At 48.3% G+C, this 19,502-nt stretch overlaps 1 protein-coding gene and 1 long non-coding RNA gene across 3 annotated transcripts; one reads left to right on the top strand and one right to left on the bottom strand.

Moving 5' to 3' along the window:
- Positions 1 to 1,485: 1,485 nt before the first annotated feature.
- On the bottom strand, positions 1,486 to 17,241 carry THBS1 (thrombospondin 1). Its single transcript, XM_047075337.1, has 22 exons — positions 17,053 to 17,241; positions 16,364 to 16,459; positions 15,549 to 16,108; positions 14,548 to 14,623; positions 14,051 to 14,250; positions 13,816 to 13,938; positions 12,810 to 12,903; positions 11,212 to 11,385; positions 10,749 to 10,925; positions 10,278 to 10,451; positions 9,896 to 10,023; positions 9,632 to 9,784; positions 9,043 to 9,261; positions 8,481 to 8,588; positions 7,801 to 7,960; positions 7,569 to 7,687; positions 6,076 to 6,310; positions 5,667 to 5,894; positions 5,225 to 5,496; positions 4,694 to 4,791; positions 4,450 to 4,589; positions 1,486 to 3,611 (listed from the first exon to the last, which is right to left on the bottom strand). The coding sequence occupies exons 2-22, from the start codon at positions 16,428 to 16,430 to the stop codon at positions 3,604 to 3,606; spliced, it is 3,513 nt and encodes a 1,170-aa protein (XP_046931293.1). The 5' UTR covers positions 16,431 to 16,459; positions 17,053 to 17,241; the 3' UTR covers positions 1,486 to 3,603.
- Positions 16,492 to 18,860, top strand: LOC124508719 (uncharacterized). Of its 2 annotated transcripts, none has more exons than XR_006961304.1 (2): positions 16,492 to 16,953; positions 18,277 to 18,860. It is a non-coding gene; the product is annotated as an uncharacterized LOC124508719 (long non-coding RNA). The 2 variants fall into 2 exon arrangements; XR_006961303.1 differs by lacking the exon at positions 16,492 to 16,953 and adding an exon at positions 17,510 to 17,693.
- Positions 18,861 to 19,502: the final 642 nt, after the last annotated feature.

A 19,502-nucleotide genomic window follows, 5' to 3' on the forward strand; every position in this document is an offset into this window, starting at 1 on the left:
AAGTAAACATGAAGGATACCTGGGAAAATAGCTCCCATTCCTGGACACTTTTTGTGTCCTATCAGGATCTTTACAGTTCCTGTAGGTTTGCTCCTTAAAAAGTGAATTAGGACTGCCTGAGGGGCTCAGTTAAGCGTCAGATTCTCGATCTCAGCTCAGTCTTGATCTCAGGGTCATGAGTTCAAGCCCCGCATTGGGCTCCACGTTGGACCTGGAGTCTACTTTAAAAAAAAAAAAAAGTGAATTAGAATTCTCTCCTAAGACTTGCCATGTTTGTGCTCCTCTGAGAAGGGATGATGTCCTCTTTCAAAGAATTATCTTTCAGATCAGTTTTCCAAACTCTGTAGCCCTTTTTGATATCTTATAGTTCTTTATTCTTTACCTAGGCACTATGAAATGATTTGGTAATTTATACTTCTGTATGATTATGCTGCCTTAGATGGGAGAAGTGTTTTTTTTTTTCTTTTAATGTTTACTTATTTTTGAGAGAGACAGAGACAGAATGCGAGTGGGTTAGGGGCAGAGAGAGAGGGAGACACAGAATCCGAAGCAGGCTCCAGGCTCTGAGCTGTCAGCAGAGAGCTTGACCAGGGGCTTGAACTCACAGACCACGAGATCATGACCTGAGCCGAAGTCAGACGCTCAACTGACTGAGCCACCCAGGTGCCCCAGGGGAAGTGTTTTTAGAATGAGAGGGAAAATCAACAAGAATCTATCTCGGCCAGTCATGTGTGGTGTTTCATGGAACCCCAAAGCCAGACCTTTAACCTACTCACAAGATTTCTGATTGTACTTGTTGTTATTAAAACTGGAAATTAGTCAATATTTTGCTTTCATTGTTAGCTCACCCATACTCAAGTTCTGCTTATTGTAATGCTTTGGTCTTCTCTTTAAAAACTTGATACTTGATGTGTATTTTTTGGATTTCTTCCAAATCCTTTTAGTCCTGTTTTTGACCAAAGGTAAATTCATCTTCTGACAGGGGATGTCTATAAAGTTTGGTCCAATTTGGTAATGACAGTTCCTCCCTCATTCGCACTTCTAACGCTTCTCGACGACATGTAATTGTGTGCTACCTATCCAGTGCCGTCATGCATGGGTCAGAAAATGTAGCCGTGAGCATTGTGTGCACCTCGCTTATATTTTTTCCCTTTGTTTTCATTGTTCTTTTTAGAAACAGAACTGTACTCTGAAATGGACTCAACGTTTAATTACCTTTCTAAAACATAAAATTGTATCCTATTGGGGTCCACCTTTTGAGTCCTTGCTTTGTTTTTAATAGGGCAGGCTAATGTTTTGTTCTGATTCCACAAATGCAGCAAATGTGTTTTCCAAGCAAATCAGTCACCTTCAATTGGATAGAAACTGTCAATGTTACTAATATTTACTGTAATGTCTTGTGTATGTTGTATTGGTTTAGGAATGGAGTTTACCCACACCTCATAATAAAGCCAGTAGAGAATAAATAAACATGGATACAGTAAGTATAAATATAAATTTCCATATGATTTATTGTCGTTCCTTGTACGTAACAGTAATATACAAACTTACACTGCTTTTAGAATGTAAAATGGATAAAAATGTGTACAAAAAAAGCACATTCCTAGAAAAAGGTATTGGTAAATAGTAAAAACTGGGGGGTAACAAGCGAAAAACAAATCAAAAACAAAACAAGAACCCCAACAATTCTTCAATTCAGTGTGCAAACATTTTATAAAAATAGAAATACTAACTCTACAGGCAGTATTTCCTGATAAATTATTTAAATAGCGTATCTACACAATCTGAGATCTATTCCAAAGGCAATGAGAAAATAATTTATAAAAATAAAGCAATGGTATATAAGATAGAAAAAACATAACTTTCAGAAAATGTATTTAACATTTCAATGCTATTTCCTTATTGGGAATACTTTTCTGCAAAGAGTTTTTATACTATGTACAACATTGACTTTTTTTTTTTTTTTAAGGTACTACAGTAGCTTTAAGTTTGTAAGACACTTAAACTCTTTCTGCTTGATCCAAAAATTCTTTACTCAGTCACACAACAAATGAGGTAATATTTGTATATAAGTTTCACCTTTTTTTTTTTTCTTTCCTCTTTTGGAAAAATGACAAAGTGTAGATGCTTTTCTTCTCCCTGGAAATAGGCACAAGGGATAGGGTACGACAGTATTAAAGGACTCTTGGCTTTCTTTTTCAAAGTTACAAACACTAGCAAATGGGCAACTGATTCCACTTGAAAAGACAAAAAAAATCCCAAATCATTCACTCTGAGCACAAAGCAAAGAGCAGCCTGCTCTGCTGATTTTCCTTGTGCCGTTCTTGTGAGAGATTTGCTGATAAATCTCCACTACCTGCTGTCAAACACTTTCCACGTGAAACCTAGATTCCAGGTAGAACAGAGTTAATAAATAATCTGTATTTACAATCTTACAGTCATGAAGACTCCTAACGAAGATGATCCAGATAGTCCTTACGCTTCTTCCTGTTCCATGAATAGTCTTTCAGACAGATCCTCCAAAGTAAAAAATAAATATTTTATATTGTAAAGTGTTTGTAAAACAAAAAAAAACCAAAAAAACAAAAAACAAAAAAAACAAAAAAAAAAAAAACCCCAAAAAACAAAAACAAAAAACCAAAAACTACAGTCTAAGATAGTTGGAAAACTCCATGACACTCAAGAAAAAAAGAGAAAAGGAATGTTTTAGTTGAGAATTTTGTGCCTTTCTAACCATAAAAATACAAGCCCGGCTGCCTGTCTCTTTGGAGGCAGCCTGGTGCTGAGATGGTAGGTTTTGTTATTTTCCTGCTACATCTGCACAAGCTACATCTGGAATAAAACCGACAATTTCATGGTAACCAGGCAGTGGCAGCCAGCACAGCCTTACAATGGTTTAATTCTCATTCCCTAGTTTGGTCACTGCAGGTGATGTCTAAGGGATGGGGTTCTGGGAGGGAGTCCCAAAGCCAGTCTTTCCCTCCCCTCCCTGCTTCTATTTAAGTGCCTATGTACGCGGTTAATCAGCTAACACTGGTCAGCATCATGAAATCCAGCAAGTCTTTCAATCCCCTGAAAATGATTGAGTACCGAACATGTAACAGCTCCACCTTTTCTTCATACAATCATCTGTTGGGGCCACGCCCTCCCCGTAGGGCTTTGGCCCCTGCTCCTCCTCTTTCTAAGCGTCAAGCATGGTGGTTTGCCAATTCTAGTGAGTCCTCCCTTCTCCCACACGCCTGAAAACGCTTTGGAGTCCACTGCTCAGAGATGGCCTCACGCTAGCACCCTACCCTGACAAAAACAGAGTGGGGCAGCCACCTGCCCACTGACGCAGGGGATGCTTTTGCTTTTTGGAAAGCAAACCAACGTAATTATTTCTGTTCTTGGAAGATTGTCTTTGCATTCAGAGGCTGTATGCTGAGTCTGATTTGGAAAACGGCATTTTCTTGAGGCAAGTCCCATATCCTAGGAGTCCACAATGATACGCAAGCAGAGAAAAGGCAGGGAGGAGTGATCCTAGGGGTTTTCTTAAGCCCGTGGTTCCAGAAGGTGCAACACCAGCATTGGTTAGGATCAGTCTTTTGATCAACAGTCGGATGATTAGGAATCTGTTCAATAAACAAACACATAAATAGATAAGCCAATTCATTCATGAAGGCAGTAGCGTTAACAGTTAACAAATGAACCTTAGCATAGCTCTACTTTTATACTGACAAAAGCTTAAGACTGTCAACTTATTAAATGTTAATGAGCTTGACGGAGCAGGACCTTCCAGGGTATATGTACACTATGCTTTCTAAAGCCTTCAGTGTTTAGGGAGTATTCCACGTTCAGACTCAAAGATTACGTCATAATTTAAATCTGGAGTAAAATCCGTCTTTTTACTGACTGATCCTGGTAGGCATCAGGTCTTGGCCCAGTAAACATTAGACATTGTGTGGTAGGCCCAGCGCTGGACTTGAGGCTCAAGTAAGCACAGAGAGAAAAAGACTAAAAATAAACTGAGGTTCTAGTGAGAATTAATTGAGCCCATCAGCCAGACGGTAGTATACCCTTTCTACCCTTAGACACAAGGAAAGGCTGGGCAGGCCCTCTTATGCTCGAATGTTGGGAATAAGACTAAGTAGTGTGTAAGGCACAGAAACAGGTCAAACTTGAAAGTAGTATTCATGGGGTCCAAACTGTACACCAGTTTGTCCACAGTTTATCTTTCTACTGGGAATGAGAGCACAGAGACTGCTACGCAAACTGAGGTTCTTAACAAGGAGTCCAGCTTTCATAAGCCACAGCCTATAGGCCTTGTTTTTATCGTGGTCTTCAACAGCAAAATAGAAATAACCCGGTCTCTGAAACCGTCTTTTAAACAGATGCTCCCATAATGGGCACTCTCAATACTAGTCTTAATTAGAGATGTCAAACGTGGGTTCACTGTATCGTTGCTCCTACCTCTGCATTCGTATTTCAGGTCGGAGAAGAACACCATTTCTTGAGAGAAGACAAACAACCCCAGTCTACCTCCAGCATAGGTTTTGTCGTAGATGGGTCCTGAGTCAGCCATGATTTTCTTCCCTTCGTACATCACCACTCTGCAGGGAAGAGAAAATCTCGTTAGTGACACTCCTAATTTTTGGCTGCCTCCTCCTTCACCATCAGTGTGTGACTAAGTGAAATGTAATCAACACCATCTTACCTAATGAAACCCGTCTTTGGTCGGTGGCTGAGACGCCATCTGTAGGCAGTGAAATCTTTCCAGCCTATGTGACGAGGGTCATGCCACAGAGTGCGCACCTGAAGGAAAAGGAAAAGGTTGAAACATGGCTGAATCAAGATTTCTATTTCATTCTATAGGAAGGAGTACTTGAAGGGTACCAAATGGGCCTAAATTAGAGGGCTGCAATGTTGGATTTTTTCCAAGACCTTTCACTTGATGTGTGGCCTTGAATCAAGGAATCATGATGTGTTTCCTTGAAACACAGGAAGCAGAAAGAGGAAGGAAAGTTTTGTTTGAAGAGGCTGAAACGGTCTTTGGATCTGAAGGGAACTCTTGGTTACAGGGAGCTCCCCTCTCAGAGGCCGCCATTTGGTTTTTACAAAGCAAAACTTAATGCTGGGGTTGCTGGGGCCGGGAACTTGATATCTAAGACTGCCTGGGGCTAGTCTTGGCCAAAGCACAGGGTCCCTAGTGCTTGTCCAGCACCTTCCTCGGGGGCCTTGTTCTCACCTGGCCAGGGGTGTTTCCCGTGTGCCACAGGGCGTTCCGTAGGTGCTCGCCTGGCCCTGTTGTGGAGTTCACCACTTTCACAGAAAGGCCTGAGTATCCCTGAGCCCTTGTGGGGTTGGTGTCCCAGTAGGACTGGGTGACTTGCTTCCACATCACCACATAAAAGCGGCTGCTAGACTGGTAGCCAAACACAAATCCAGCATAGTCATCATCCCTCTCAGTGTTGATGAAGAAGGTGCCACTGAAGTCCACTGCATTAAACTCATCGTAACCTAGAAAATGAAAATGAGGCCAGATGTGGGTTAACAGCTGCAGCCCTTCAGAAGCTCCTGGGTTACATTCCCAGACATCCATAATACTTCAGGGAGACACCTAAGTGCCACGTTTTACATTTGCTTCTTTCCCGTGTATGCACTTGTCTTTTGTTTGGAGAACTCCTTACCTACAGCAAGTCCTGGATCGCAGTTGACAGTCTGGACGAGTTCTTTACCCTGATGGCGCACCACCCAGTTAGGGTCATTTTGGGATGTCCCTTTGGGATCTAGAGGAATCATCTGGAATCGGCGGAAATCGGTCTCACTGATATCAATGTTTTCGGGACAGATGTCATCGATGTCTGGCACACTGTCATGGTCAAAATCATCTTTGCAAGCATCACCTCGACCGTCACCTAAGGTCAAAAAAGGCAAGAGTTCAGTGGAATTTTGAAATCTTGCTGGTGTCAGAAATTCACTCTCTTGTCTAAGTTGGCATATGGTGTTTTCATCCTTGCAATTATCCATTTGGTTTTGCTTTTATGGTCTCTGAGAGAGCCATGGTGTCAGTCTCTTAAAGTGGCTCCCCTAACTCACCGTCAGAATCCTTCTGGTCAGGATTGGGCACGAGTCTGCAGTTGTCCCTATCATCAGGAATGCCATCGTTGTCATCATCATGGTCACAGGCGTCTCCCTTGCCATCCTTGTCATGGTCAGCCTGGTTGGCATTGGGCACATAGGGACAATTGTCCAGGTTGTTCTGGTGGCCATCTTCATCAATATCCTGATTGTTGTCACAGGTGTCTCCGATGCGGTCTGAGTCAGAGTCGAGCTGAAAGAGACAGAAGCCAACGGTAAACTGAGGTATAAGTCATGACTGTTAAAGATGACTTACAGAAGATTCTCCCATGTTTAATATGGCCAGTGGGGTTTCAGGTCTGTAAGTTTCTGCCAGAAGAGAGCCAACCCTTCCAGGAGATTAAATGATATTAAAGAAATAAAATTTATGGTAAGACCCAAACTCCACAAACAGTGGACCCTCCGTGCCATTTGCTCTGCAACGTTATCCCAAAGATCTAGAACTTTATTGTTCTGGCCCCAAAGCTATTTATCCTATTGCTTTTTGTTTTCCAGGACCTCATAAGAATAAGTGCTATGAAGAAAAAGCTCAATCTATCATTTCTATAATCTTACACAATTTTCATTTTTAAAAAGCTGGATTCTGGGGTGCATGGGTGGCTCAGTTCACTGAGTGCCTGGCTCTTCATTTTGGCTCAGGTCATGATCTCATGGTTCATTGGGACAGGGCCCCACGTTGGACTCTACACTGACAGCACAAAGCTTGCTTGGGATTCTCTCTCTCCCACACTCTGTCCCTCCCCTGCTCGTGCTCTCTCTTTCTCTCTCTCTCACTCTCTCAAAATAAACTTAAAAAAAAAAATCTGGTTTCTAAGTTTCTACAACATAGCATTTGAGAAAAGAAATGCCTTAACTTACATTGCTAGAAAATTATGGCCAATTACACATGAAAATAAATATTTTCAGACATGGAATCTGTTCTGGCTCATGTATATTTGTAGCACTCTCTCACATTAGGTAGAGAACAGAACGATCTGTTTGTCAGTCTTCAAAATTATCTGGCATTGCAAACAGGAATTTGAGCTTTTGCAAGTATTTTTAGTTGGAGGTTTTTTAACAGCCAGATTCTATCCTTAGCCATGAAAATGGTCATTAATTTTTTAAGAATCTTGTCTTCCATCTCAGTCTTAGAAACGATTAACATTACCAGAGTAGTCAGGTTTCTGCTTTGTGTAATTTATGTTGACCCTGGTAGATCACACAAAGTAAGTCACGTGAACCTTACAGAAGACCAGAGTGAAGTTACAAGATGGTCACAGGGAAGACCTCTGGGACTCTGCAAGGAGCTCTCATCAGGCAAACTGTGTATATGAAAATACCGCAACTGGGCTAGGAGACCTCAAAGAGCCATGGCACAAAACAGTTTGAACTCTTTAAGTGCTGTTTTCTTAGAAGCCTAACAGGAGCTATTCCAGTACTCTCCTGGGAGGCTGTGCCAGGGGTCCACCTACCTGATCTGGATTGTGTTCCAGGGGGCAGTTGTCACACTGATCGCCGACCCCATCCATATCCGTGTCCCTCTGGTCCACGTTGTAGACGTACTGGCAGTTGTCTCGTTCATTGAGGATACCTGCAGGGAACAGGTGACCAGTAAGGGCTGGAATCTCTAGCCTCTGAGGTTTTGATAAGCCATCCCCCCACATCCGGGGCTGCAGAGAAGTAAGATGGCCCCTGGCGCCTTACCATCCCCGTCGATGTCAGCGGCGCAGGCATCTCCTTCCCCGTTGTTGTCTGTGTCAGCCTGATCTGGGTTGTGGTTGTAGGGGCAGTTGTCACAGCGGTCTCCCACGTCATCCCGGTCATAGTCATACTGGGCTGGGTTATAGTGGAATGGACAGTTGTCCTGAAAAAAAAAAAAAAAAGGGAGTATTTTACAACACTGTCCATGCAGCCAGCTCCAGCCTCAAACCGTATGTGTTATATACAACTGCAAAAATCTAACATTTTCTACTTCATGATCACTGTAGAAGTTAAAAACCGGAGCATAATGAATGAAAAACAGGTTCTCGTTTGTTGTGCGTCAGTGAAATGGAAATATAAGGACACCATCCCCGTTCTTTGTAGGCTGAAATAAATTGTCCTGCAACTCAGGTAAGAATGTGAAACATACCTGGGGAGCAGAGGGTCCTTGTTTATATATTGTCATTTCTTGTTCAAATTGGTGGGGGTGGGGATGGAAGGTCGAGATGAAAAACCAAAACCCTCATGTAAATATTCTCTTGGCAACATCTAGGCATTACAACTACCAGTGAATGACTATTAGCTTCTATATACACATTTGGTTGGTTTTTCCTAGTACACGTACTGTAGTTCCATTGAATCCTAAGTAGAAGAAGAGAAGGACGACTGGAAAGCATCCTTACCCTGTCATCTGGGATTTTATCATTGTCATCGTCGTCATCACAGGCGTCACCAATTCCATCCTTGTCATAGTCTTCCTGCCCGGAGTTGGGAAGGTTGGGGCAATTATCCTGGAAAGAGAGGACCCACATGACAGCTACCGACCGTGTGCCCAGCTCTCGGCTCACGCGTGGGGCAGGGCCCCCAGACACAGCACACCGAGAGCGAGTCGAATGCTGCGCTCCCTGATGGGGTGTATTTTTTAACAGGAAGACAAGAAATTAAGCATTTTCCTGGGGGCATAGATCATTTGTAGAAATGCTGTGCGCTTTATGCGTGCTGGGAACACAAGTCCCACTCCACTGGCATCTGGGAGAAACATGACCAACTCTGGAGCACACCAGCCAAAAGGGTCTGCCCTGTGCACGTACTTGGCACTAAGTGACTTCATGTTAAGGATTCGTGCCGTTCTGCCTTTGTGTAATTTCATCTGTTGGTTTCATTTGCAAACTTCAGGCATTTAAAATTGCGTGGCCTCTTCTGTGGATCAGGGGAATGTGGATTCTTTCAGGAGGCAGGCTGTACCTTTTTGCAGTGGTAGGTGGCATTGGCCACGCACACCAGGTCCTCGTTGGGCCAGCCGTCCAGGTCCGTGTCCTCACCGCAGATGATGCCATTGCCTGCGTAGCCGGGCTTGCACTCACAGCGGTACATGGGGTCACTGTAATGGCCCAAGTAGCTGCACTTGGCGTTCTTGTTGCAGTCGTGTGTCCCATCTGTGCAGGGGTTGCGGGGCTTGCATACCTGGGGGCAACAACATCCTGATGTGCATATGCAGAGCCTTCGAGAGTCCCCAGATCCCTCTCCTCAGTGAGGAGGAGTGTGGGGTACTCTGTCCCTCCCTCTTCCCTGGCCCCTGCGGGTGTCCTAGCCCATCAGCTCACAACTTGTTCCAGAGCAGCATTTTCAAACACGACGGACGATTTTTCCCCTGCTGGCTTTACAATGGGGTTGTCCTGTCCTGTTTCTAAAACCTCGACTGGACACTGAGCCTTTTCCCTATTTCTTTGTGGAGGCTGTGAAATGCCATGCCCACCTTTCCTGGCGGTTTCAGTGAAGGACACCCCCCCCCCCCCCCCACACACACACACACTGGTCGTGTGGTCTCGTCTACCTGTTTGTTGGCGGTGGCATATTCCACACCCCGGCCGAAGGGCTGCGGGCCAGTGAAGCGTGGGGGGCAGGGCAGACAGTTGTAGCCCGGGTCCGTGTTCTCACACCTGTGCTCCCCGTTGTGGTTGAAGCAGGCGTCAGGTACTTCTTTGCACTATGGGAGAAAATGACAGTTTGCCTACTGTTCAGAGAACGCCGCCCGAGGGGAAGACTGCGAATTCAGCCGTTTTTCTTAGATCTAGGCACTCGGCCATCGCTTCCTCACCTCATCGATGTCTTTGCACTGGATGCCATTTCCACTGTAGCCGGGGGGACAAGCACCACATTTCCAGCTGCCGTCAGGGTAACTGGTACACTTGACCCCAGCAAAGCAGGGATTGGACAGGCATCCATCTGGGATGAGAGAGACAGGCAGATGGTGGGTATAAGCGGGTGTTACTGCCACGCTCCTCACAAAACAATACGGTGTGAAACACTGTGGGGAACATGTAACTGTTCACTTGTTGAGGGGAGTCCGAAACGCCAGGTGGACAGTGTAGTCAAAACACTCAGGGCCATTCACAGCGGGAGCATCCCCTGAATGCTGACCATGGGTTTCAGTTACACAAAAAACCCAGGGTGGTTTTATCCAGGGCCGCATGACTCACCAATTGGACAGTCCTGCTTGTTGCAGATCTGGTTTTCTGTCGCATCACCAACGCAGTCCTTGCCTCCAAACTGGGGTGTGGGGTTGTTGCAGAGCCGGCTACGTGTCTGCACCCCTCCTCCGCAGGTGACAGAACAGATGTCCCACAGTGACCAGGGACCCCAGCCTCCATTGACTGCAAGAAAGTGAACCACATGCCAAAGTGAAGGTCCATTTTCTGACACCTCACCTCTCCTAGAAGACTCTCCTCACTTTGTCCGAGAAACCTCTCCTACTCGGACATAGGAGGACCACGTTTGTGAAGAGGGCCAGTTTGAAATGGTTTTCTGTTTTTTTCTTAAAAGAAGCTGCTGAGCATGCAGGACTTGGCTTCTACTTGTTCCCCAGGAAGTAACCTTTCCCCCCTTCATGGCCTGGCAAACAGGAGGCCATGGGTGCCCGGTCTGCAGGGGTGCGGCACGCTCTCACTCACTGGGGCACGCGTCTCTCCTGCAGGCCTTGGTCTCTCGAGCTTCGCCTTCACACGGCTTCCCGTTCATCTGGGGGCTAGGGGAATTGCAGAGTCGGATCCTTGTGATCACACCGTCACCGCATGTCACAGAACAAGACGACCACGGGGACCAGTGGCTCCAGCCGCCATCCTGTTTAACTAAAATGCAAAGCTGATGGTTACAGGGTGTTTACAAGGGGTCAAGCTCTATGCTAACCGTTTGAAATGCATCACCTAGGTGAAATCCTTAAAATAACCCTATCGAGAGCTATTATCCCCAATGTGCAGTTGAGGAAAGAGCCGCAGGGAGGGGAAGCTGTGTTCAGGGGTGCACAGTTGGGGTTCAGATTCAGACCATCTAGAAACTGTCCCCTTAACCTCTATGCTCTGGAAGCAGACAAGGACAAGTCAGCTCTCCACACTCCTAAGGGGCCACGATGCTCACATCTCTTGTCACACTCCTGAATGTGGCAGGTCCGCGTCTGGACGGAGGAGCCCTCGCAGCGGTTGTTGAGGCTGTCGCAGGAGCGACCGCGCTGCTGGATTCCGTTGCCGCAGGTCACAGAGCAGGAGGTCCACTCAGACCACGGGGACCAGCCATCATCCGCAGAGTCGCTGGCTGCAGAGGAAGCGGGGTCATTTAGTGTGCGATCACCAAGATATGCTGTTGTTTAGACTGTGCTCCTCAGGACCTCCTTCCTTTGCCAGAGGGTGAAAGGCAAGGGGTTTCTCAGGCCAAGAGCCAAAAGGTTTACACCCTGCCATTGCGTTACAGCACCGGGGTCAATGAAGGCTCAGCCTGGGTCAGCACCGCGAAGCCTTCTCCCAGTAGCATATGTTCACCTATTCATGGGGTCTCCTTTCTCAGCATTTCCAGTGGCTTTCCCTTTCCTAACTGAAGAGAGCTTGGTAGGCATTTCTAGTCCCAGGCTTCCAAGACCAGGAGATCTGCAGGCAGCTTATACGAGTCACTTTGGACATCGGGGGAGCCACAGACCATGTGTCTGGCAGGTGAGCTGGAAGCAGCATAGCTGCTCTTGGCTCTGCCTCCAACTCGGTCATGAGGTTAATCAGTGCGAGGCTCCTCTTACCCTAGCATGTGGGGCCTGCTCTGCGCAGGTTTTCACAAGACAAGGGGTGTGTTTACCAGCCCCCCAGGCACCAGGACTAGGATCGCATGTAGCTATATCATACACAGGACCGAGAATTTGTTTCTCTTGCCATCAGCTGGAAGTCTTCCTAGCAATCCCAGACTGAAGTCCAGGACTCCACTAGTCTCCAGCTGGCTTTGTTCCCTTGAGCCCACACCTGAAGTGTATGCTGAGCAGAAGCAGTTACCCAAGCCATCATCCCAGTGTCAGTATCGTTAACACAGCCTCGATGAGACTGCTTGTCCTGAGCTGTGGCCAGTGTGGAGTGTGTAGGTATAGGTGTGTGTGTGTGTGTATACGGGGAGTGCTACTTTCCTGCTTTATTTCTTAGTTGTGATGAGGTCATTTTTATGACCTGTACATACTACATTCAATATTGACTCAGCAAAGTGATTAACTTATACTGCCCACAAAAACCAGGGGATAGGGTGTCTGCCGTGGAACAGTATGGTATCTGGGAGAAGCTCCCAGGGCCCCGAACCTGCTGTCATTCGTAGGCCTCTCTCCTATTCCTGCAGGTAAGATAGATGCAACTTTCAGACCCAATTAAGTCCAAAGCTTGCACTACAGACCGTCTATTTCTCTGCTGAGATTTTTCTTAACTCTAGGCCATCGTGTTGAATTCTAAAAGGCAGCCAATTCAGAGCTAGTGCTGCTACAAATTCATCTCTCCTTTCTTCAGAGCATCAAGTCAAAATTAATAAGCTATACCAAGATCATTATCGCCTCTATGGCAGCCAAGCCATCAGTTAACCAGATGCTGCAGCAAGAAACTGAATTAAAACACACAATGGAAATGGGGGTGGGGCTCTAGTGTCCTGTTCAGTGGTCCAGGGTTTATGGAGAACTGAGCTAGACACTAAGGAATGGTTATGAGGTTTTAAGAACTTACGCCAGCACCGTGGGCAGCATTCTCCATCGGGAACTGTGGCATTGGAGCAGGGCATGATGGGGCAGGACACTTTTTTGCAGATGGTAACAGAGTTCTGGAAGACAAGAGGGAGAAATGGGTTACTAAGTGTGTGGCAGGCAGAAGTTTATATACCGTAACATTTCAAGATGAAACATGGTCCTGGGTATAAATGCTCTACTGGAAGGACTTTAGTACATCTGTCTGTCCTATTTGTAGCCACCATATTGTGGAGACCATTCTAGTGCTAGCTACTTGTCACTCCATGCCCTAGAGAGGTCTTTCTTGATGGCTACATAGTGGTAGAAGTGACAGCACAAAGAATTCGTCTGAAGGGAACCACTGAACACCAGGAGTCAAGTCTTTCCATCTGTGTCTGAAAATGAACTCAAAACTCAGCCAGGGCTTTTAAATTTTAAAATGTTCTCTTTACAGAGAAGAGATCAGTGAGCATTTTTCCCGCTTCACATACAGATCTGGATTTGTATTTAAGCTTGGCTTTGCTCGGTGAGTCAGGCAAACCCTCCAAGCGGCTTCCGGTGGCACTCGGGACAGCTAGTGACAGACACCGCCAACAGTGCTATCTGAGGTAAGTAGACAGTTACGTCCTAACGGTGTCGGGCTAAGTGATTTGAACAACCAGTACTGTACTATGGGAATCTTGGGGTCATTGCTGAATACAGGTCAGGGGCTGGGAAAATAAAAGGAATGTTCCAACCAGGTCTTATTTACCTAACATTCAACACTTAGCCTTTGAACTGAACCAGGCAAATTAGATCAGATGTCTTAGCAGACTTATCTTTCAGATACTTGGCCTGGGGTATAATTAAGACTTTGAAAAACATTCTGAGAGTTTCAAGATTTTATAGAGGTCACAACTGCGTCTGGAGAACAATCCACTTTGGTATCAGGCCATCTGGGTATTTCCCTAGAGACTGGCCCCAAACACATGCCATCAATCCGTATTTCAGTCTGTAACGATCCCCACCTGACAGCGACACTCCGTGCAGCTATCAACAGTCCATTCCTCGTTATTCCTGTACTGAACTCCATTGTGGTAGCAGAGGGGAGGCCTCCTCAGCTCATTGGCCAACTCCTTGTTCTCTTCAGTCTAGAAGGGAGAGACAGGCCATTAGTGCCCAACTTCATTTTCAGTCACTTGGGGTCACCTGCGATACACCTTCAGCTGCTCATGCTAAAGGGCTGGGGGGAGGGGCACTGACCACTTTGCGGATGCTGTCCTGGAGCGTGGTCACGATGGTGCGCAGGCCCCTTAACTCCAGGACCATGCTGGACAGCTCATCGCAGGAAATGCCACAGATGGCTTGCAGATCCTTTGTCTTGTGGCCAATGTAGTTAGTCCGGATGGCAGGGCTGGAGCCGTTTACCACGTTGTTGTCGAGGGTGAGAAGGACGTTGGTAGCTGCCAAGGAAGAAAGCAATACAATGAGGAAAGTAATGGAAGGTCTTCACACGGCTGCTCTCACCAGCCAGCCCCTGGAGTTCCTACTTGTAAAGACAGGACACCTGGGGCGAAGGACACAGGTGGAGGGGAGGCACATGTATAAAAGGGACCTTCAAGAGTGATCTACACGTATCTTTTAACCAGGTCACCTGGGGTAATTTAAGCATGACCACCATTACTTAAGTTTCTCAGCTTGGTTTGGGTGGCGCTCCCCCAATTTCTTCATATGCCCCCCCAAAACAGAATGGTACTCACAGCTCGAACAGCCTTTGTTCCTGAGGATGGCTTCTGGTGTGGTTCCGAAGACGAACCTCACATTCTGCAGCACCCCCTGGGGGCAGAGGACACACATTACTTGTCGAGTAGTGTTGAGTGGGGGCGGGGGAAATGGGTGGGAGAGAGGGTTTATGCCAGGAAAAGCACACAAAGGAGGTTCTAACAGTTTGAAAGAGCGCGCTTTAAAGATCACCATGTCAAAATAACACGCCAACATAAACTGCCAAACAACTTCACCATCTTAATTGGGCCTTCTGCCAAGTCTTCAGTATTTTACAAGGAAATCAGTTTTCAGCCCACTTGGATACACAGGAAATGGAATCGGACACCAGGGACAGAGGATATAACGACACTCTCCAGTGTCAAAGAGTTAGATGTGGGAGTTTCAAAGCCCGGGTTGCAAAGATCGAGACGTTTAAGCAAGGAAGAAGCCGTGGCAGCAAATAAGCACTATTTTAACCTTTTTGAGAGCGGCTCCTGGGACTGGCTACATTCCCATGAGGAATCAAATGGCCAAGTGGTAAATACCATGCTCACACTACCCATTACGAGCTACATTACGGTTGGTAGAATGCATGTAAAGTAAGCCCTTTCCTTGCGAATAGCATATGAAGGATCTAAGGCTTGAACGGGCAGTTCTAGGAAAACCATTGCTTGCTTCTGTCAGTGGTTTACGAAGTGTGGTCCCCAGAACGCCAACATTAGCTTCACTTTGAACTTGTTAGAAATGCAAATGATCAGGCCCCATCGCGGACACACTGAATCTGAATCTCTGCGAGTAGGGTGCTGGGTGCCGCAGTATGTGTTTTAACAAGCGCTCCAGGTGTTTCTGATGCGCCCTGAAGTTTGGGAACCATTGCCTTGGTCCCCAGGCAGTATTTTCTATACTGGAAACCCTGCCTCTCCTGCTATAGCGCTCCTGACAAGTCAGCTGCCTAGCAGTCGAACCCAAGGACCAGGAACTGGAGAAGAGGCCTCACCTGGAAATTGTCATTGACACCTCCTTTTGCGATGCGGAGTCTGGCAACATTGGCCAGGTCCCTGGTGAAGATGCTTTGGATGGGGACATCCAGCTCGGCGTTCTCCATCTTCTCACAGTCGATGTACAGCTGGGCCCTGTCCTCCTGCACAAACAGGGTGATGCTCTTCCATTGGCCGGTCGCCAGGAGCGCTTCTTCCACCGACACCACATGCTGCATCCCCTGCACGGTTAGGCTCAGGTCCAGGGTGCCTGCCTTGCCATTGGAGACCACACTGAAAACCTGGCCAGAGTGGTCTTTCCGTTCTATGGCCAGCAGCGTGCCTCGGGTCTTCTTCATCTGCCTCAGGGAGGCCAAGAGAAGGAAGCCTTTCTCTGCCCGCACGGCATCCACCAGGTCTTGGAACTTGTCATCAGGCACAGGGGGGATCAGGTTGGCGTCCTCGATGCGGAAAGCTGGGCTGGAAGAGTCAGGACCCTTCACGAGCCGGCGCCCAGAGCCCTTCCGGGCAGCGCCCGTGAGTTCAAAGATGTCGAACACGCTGTTGTCTCCCCCGGATTCTGTTCAACAGAGGACATACAATGAGCCTTCTAGGCTGTGGCCAGGGATGGGGACAAAGGGACAGGGCGAACACTCTGGGCAACCACTGAAAGCACTAAATAAACGCCATGGTCAGAGGAAAACTGCGTTCTGATGTTCAATCAGGGCTCTGGGGAGAAACAGCTAGCAGTGGAGAGCATGACAGGGAGGCACACGTGGGGTAACCAGCACCTTCTCATCTTCCCCCCCCCTCAAAAGCTATCATACAGACTCACCTGGAATACGGTTGGAGCCACATACATGCAACAGGAAGAGGACACTGAGTCCCCAGGCCAGCCCCATAGTGGAGCTGTTTGTGCCCAGCAGGGAGCCTGTAACAGGAAATACAGATCCTCAGAGGCAGCCAAGCAGGGAGGGTGGGCAAAAACTGGGCGCTGGGCTTGGGGCCAGGGCCCTGGGGGATCCCCCCTTGGCCCCACATTTGCTGGAATGAGGGACAACAGTATTTACTTTGGACAGGACATCAGAAAGAAAAAGAATCAAGGGGAGGAGACAACGGTTTTAAAGTTTGGGGGTGGCACTGGGGCAAAGACCAACAACTTGGGGACTTTCCCTTGGCAAGTCGAGGGTAAACAGTAGGACAAGGAGCCGCAGTTTCGGGGGTGCAGGGAGGCACAGGGAACTAGAGGTCTAGACGAGTGACAAAAAAGGTGTAGGGAGCAATGGAAGAATCAAAGAAAATCTTGTGGAAGGGGCGTCCTGACGAGTTGGTTTGTGAACCCCAAGCGGGAAAGAATAGCTCTGGAGCCCTTCCACGAGAAAAGTCTCCCATCAGCTGGGAGAGACAGCGGGGAAAGGCGAAGAGGTATGAGATCCAGGGTCTGCGAGGGGCTGAAGCCTCGGAGCTCGAGGTGTCTGGCCAGGGCAGCACCCGGTCCTCGGCGGCCACCTGGGGACTCCTTACCTGTGTGCACACGGGTGCAGCGACCCGGAGCGGCGGCTAGGGAGCAACGACAGGCGGCGAGTCCCGGAGAGGCGCGGGGCGAGCGGGGCGAGCGGGGCGCCCGAGGAGGAGGCGGCCGCCGGAGTCGGAGGCAGCGCCGGAAGGGCTCGCGGGAGCCGGGACTCTGCGGCCGGCTCGAAGGCAGTGGCTGGCGAGGCGGCGGAGCGGCGCGGTTTTAAAGGCGCGCTCACATTCCTGGGGATTCCTCTGGCCAATGGGAGGCGGCGGGGCAGGAAGCGGGAGGGGGGCCAGTCTGGGTTCCTCTCTCCGCCCCCCGCTGCCTGGCGCATAACTTTCCAGCTAGAGAGTGAAGGGAGGGGGGAGGCGGGGGTCGGGGCGGAGAAGCGGTGGAACTTCTCAGAAAAATAGGTGCCCGCCCACGCAGCCTTGGCGCACTCGCGCTCGGCACTTTGGATTCAGGAGTCCGGTGTGAGCGCCCCGAGCGGCGACCGGGCTTTGGCCGCCCCTGGGCCCATAGTGGTGGTGGGGGCGGGGGAGGGTCGTCGGGCGGGATTTCAGGCAAACGCGTCTCCTTGAATACCTGGGCGACGTTTGACACTTGTGCACCTAGAGTCTTTGCAAAGCCAGATGAGTCCGACGGGGTAAATGCGGCCAAGAGAGAACCAGTCGTTAAAGAAGTTCCCTCTGGGGGTATTTGGGGGCCCTCTTCCATCCACCGGGGGGGCGGGGTGTGCGACCACGCGCTCGGCCTCGCCCGCCCTTCGCCCGCCCCCCTACGGGCGCTGGGTGCGGGACGCGTCGGCCAGCCGGGCGGTGAGCGGAGCTCGCGTTCCTGCTGCCCGTCGGGGCACACTTTCTGCAGCTGCCTGGCGCGCAGAAGGTCGCTTCTCGCCCCGGCTACGGCGTTTCCACGGCTGGCCGCTTGGGGGCGGCATGCGTATTCTGATGAAGGGCACCCGCGAGGACGGCTTCTTTCTAGTCAGGAATGTTAAGGAAACTTACTCCTGTCCTCTTCCCCCAAGCCAAAACTGAAATTGTGTCTTGAAAAACAGTTTTTATGCCCACTCGTGCTTCTTAACGTGACTCCCGGTTGGAGGATTTGCGGAACCATCTGGCTCTGGGGTCTTAAACTATTTACAGAACAGACCCAGAAAGTAATACGTTACCCTCTGCCTATCATTTTATTTCCCCTTTTCCTCCCTCAACGTTCTTTTCATTTTTCAGCTCCCGAAACCGAGGTGTGGGTTACATTTCTGCGGGTGCACCAATTGCCATGAGCGCGGCTGCTTAATGCTTCTGTCATTGGAAGTCTGGTCTCCAAACCACCGTCTCAAGCCAGCATGACTCCAGCTGCCTGGAATTCCATTCATCTCTAAGGGCCGGGATGTCAGCAGCCACACTTCCCCTGCTGTGGCCCTGCACTGTCAGGCTGGCCCTGAGACACAGGACGCAGGTAGTAGCCTCACCAAATAAGGAGCTGTGCCACAGGCTGGGGAAAGCCCTTTGGTTCACCTTCCTTCTCAGTCCTCACACCTGGCAGGACTCCTAACTGCTGGAACCGCCCACGACTTTGCCTTCATCACAAGGGCCCTGTCGCTTTTCTTGTGTGGGAGTGTTGTGTGACAACGTGCACGTGTGCGCGGATTGCGGCATCCGTGTTTTCTAGTTACTCAGTATACATCAAGTGCTTCTGGAAGATGACAAGTATGTTCCTAAGACACATGTTTGTTGGTTGCTCAAATAATAACTAAACCTGACAGATAGATTTCACATGTTGAGAGACAGAAATAAAAGTTTCTATCGGATGATTCGTTGAATCAGATTCCTATTGTGGAAGTCATAGGTAATGACTCATGCAAATAGATCTGAAGATTCCAGAGGCAGCAGCCATATATGTCCCTTTCCTTCCCTAGCTAGCTAGCATCCTGTTTGCTCCTGGAGAGGCATTTTTTTTTCTTTACAATTGCCAATAATTCTTCATAATATCAGCTACTTAGGAACAGTGTTTGGAGGGATGGCATGCTAATGCCCCCCTCCCCCATTCCTTTCGCCCACTTGCTATTTTTATACAGATCAGCTGGGGGCTTCAAGTCTACAAGAAACCCACAGAAGCAGGATACATCTTTTCTTTTATAAAACAATCATCTCCCCTGGGCTTAGCCACAAGGATAGAGTAAAAGCTCCCTGGAATGCCCCCTCAGGGCTAGCTGCTTCCGTGACTAAGGGACCTTAGGAATCCCTCTGGATTTTTCTTGGAACTTGACTTCTTTCAACAAAACAAGGAGAAGAATTTCATCCTCCAACATGCTTTACAGCTAGGAAGGTGACCTGTATGGTGGCAGGGAAGAGCTGTCTTGTCAAAGAAAGCTGACAGAGGTGTAGGGGTTATTTATCTCAAACACAAAGGCCTTCCTCAGGTCACAAAGGTCCTTCTGTTGGAAGGGACCCAT

Source organism: Lynx rufus, unplaced genomic scaffold (assembly GCF_022079265.1).
Source record: "Lynx rufus isolate CCGP_SWC_20201006 ecotype Redwood Valley unplaced genomic scaffold, mLynRuf1.p SCAF_13, whole genome shotgun sequence".
NCBI classification, from domain to species: domain Eukaryota; kingdom Metazoa; phylum Chordata; class Mammalia; order Carnivora; family Felidae; genus Lynx; species Lynx rufus.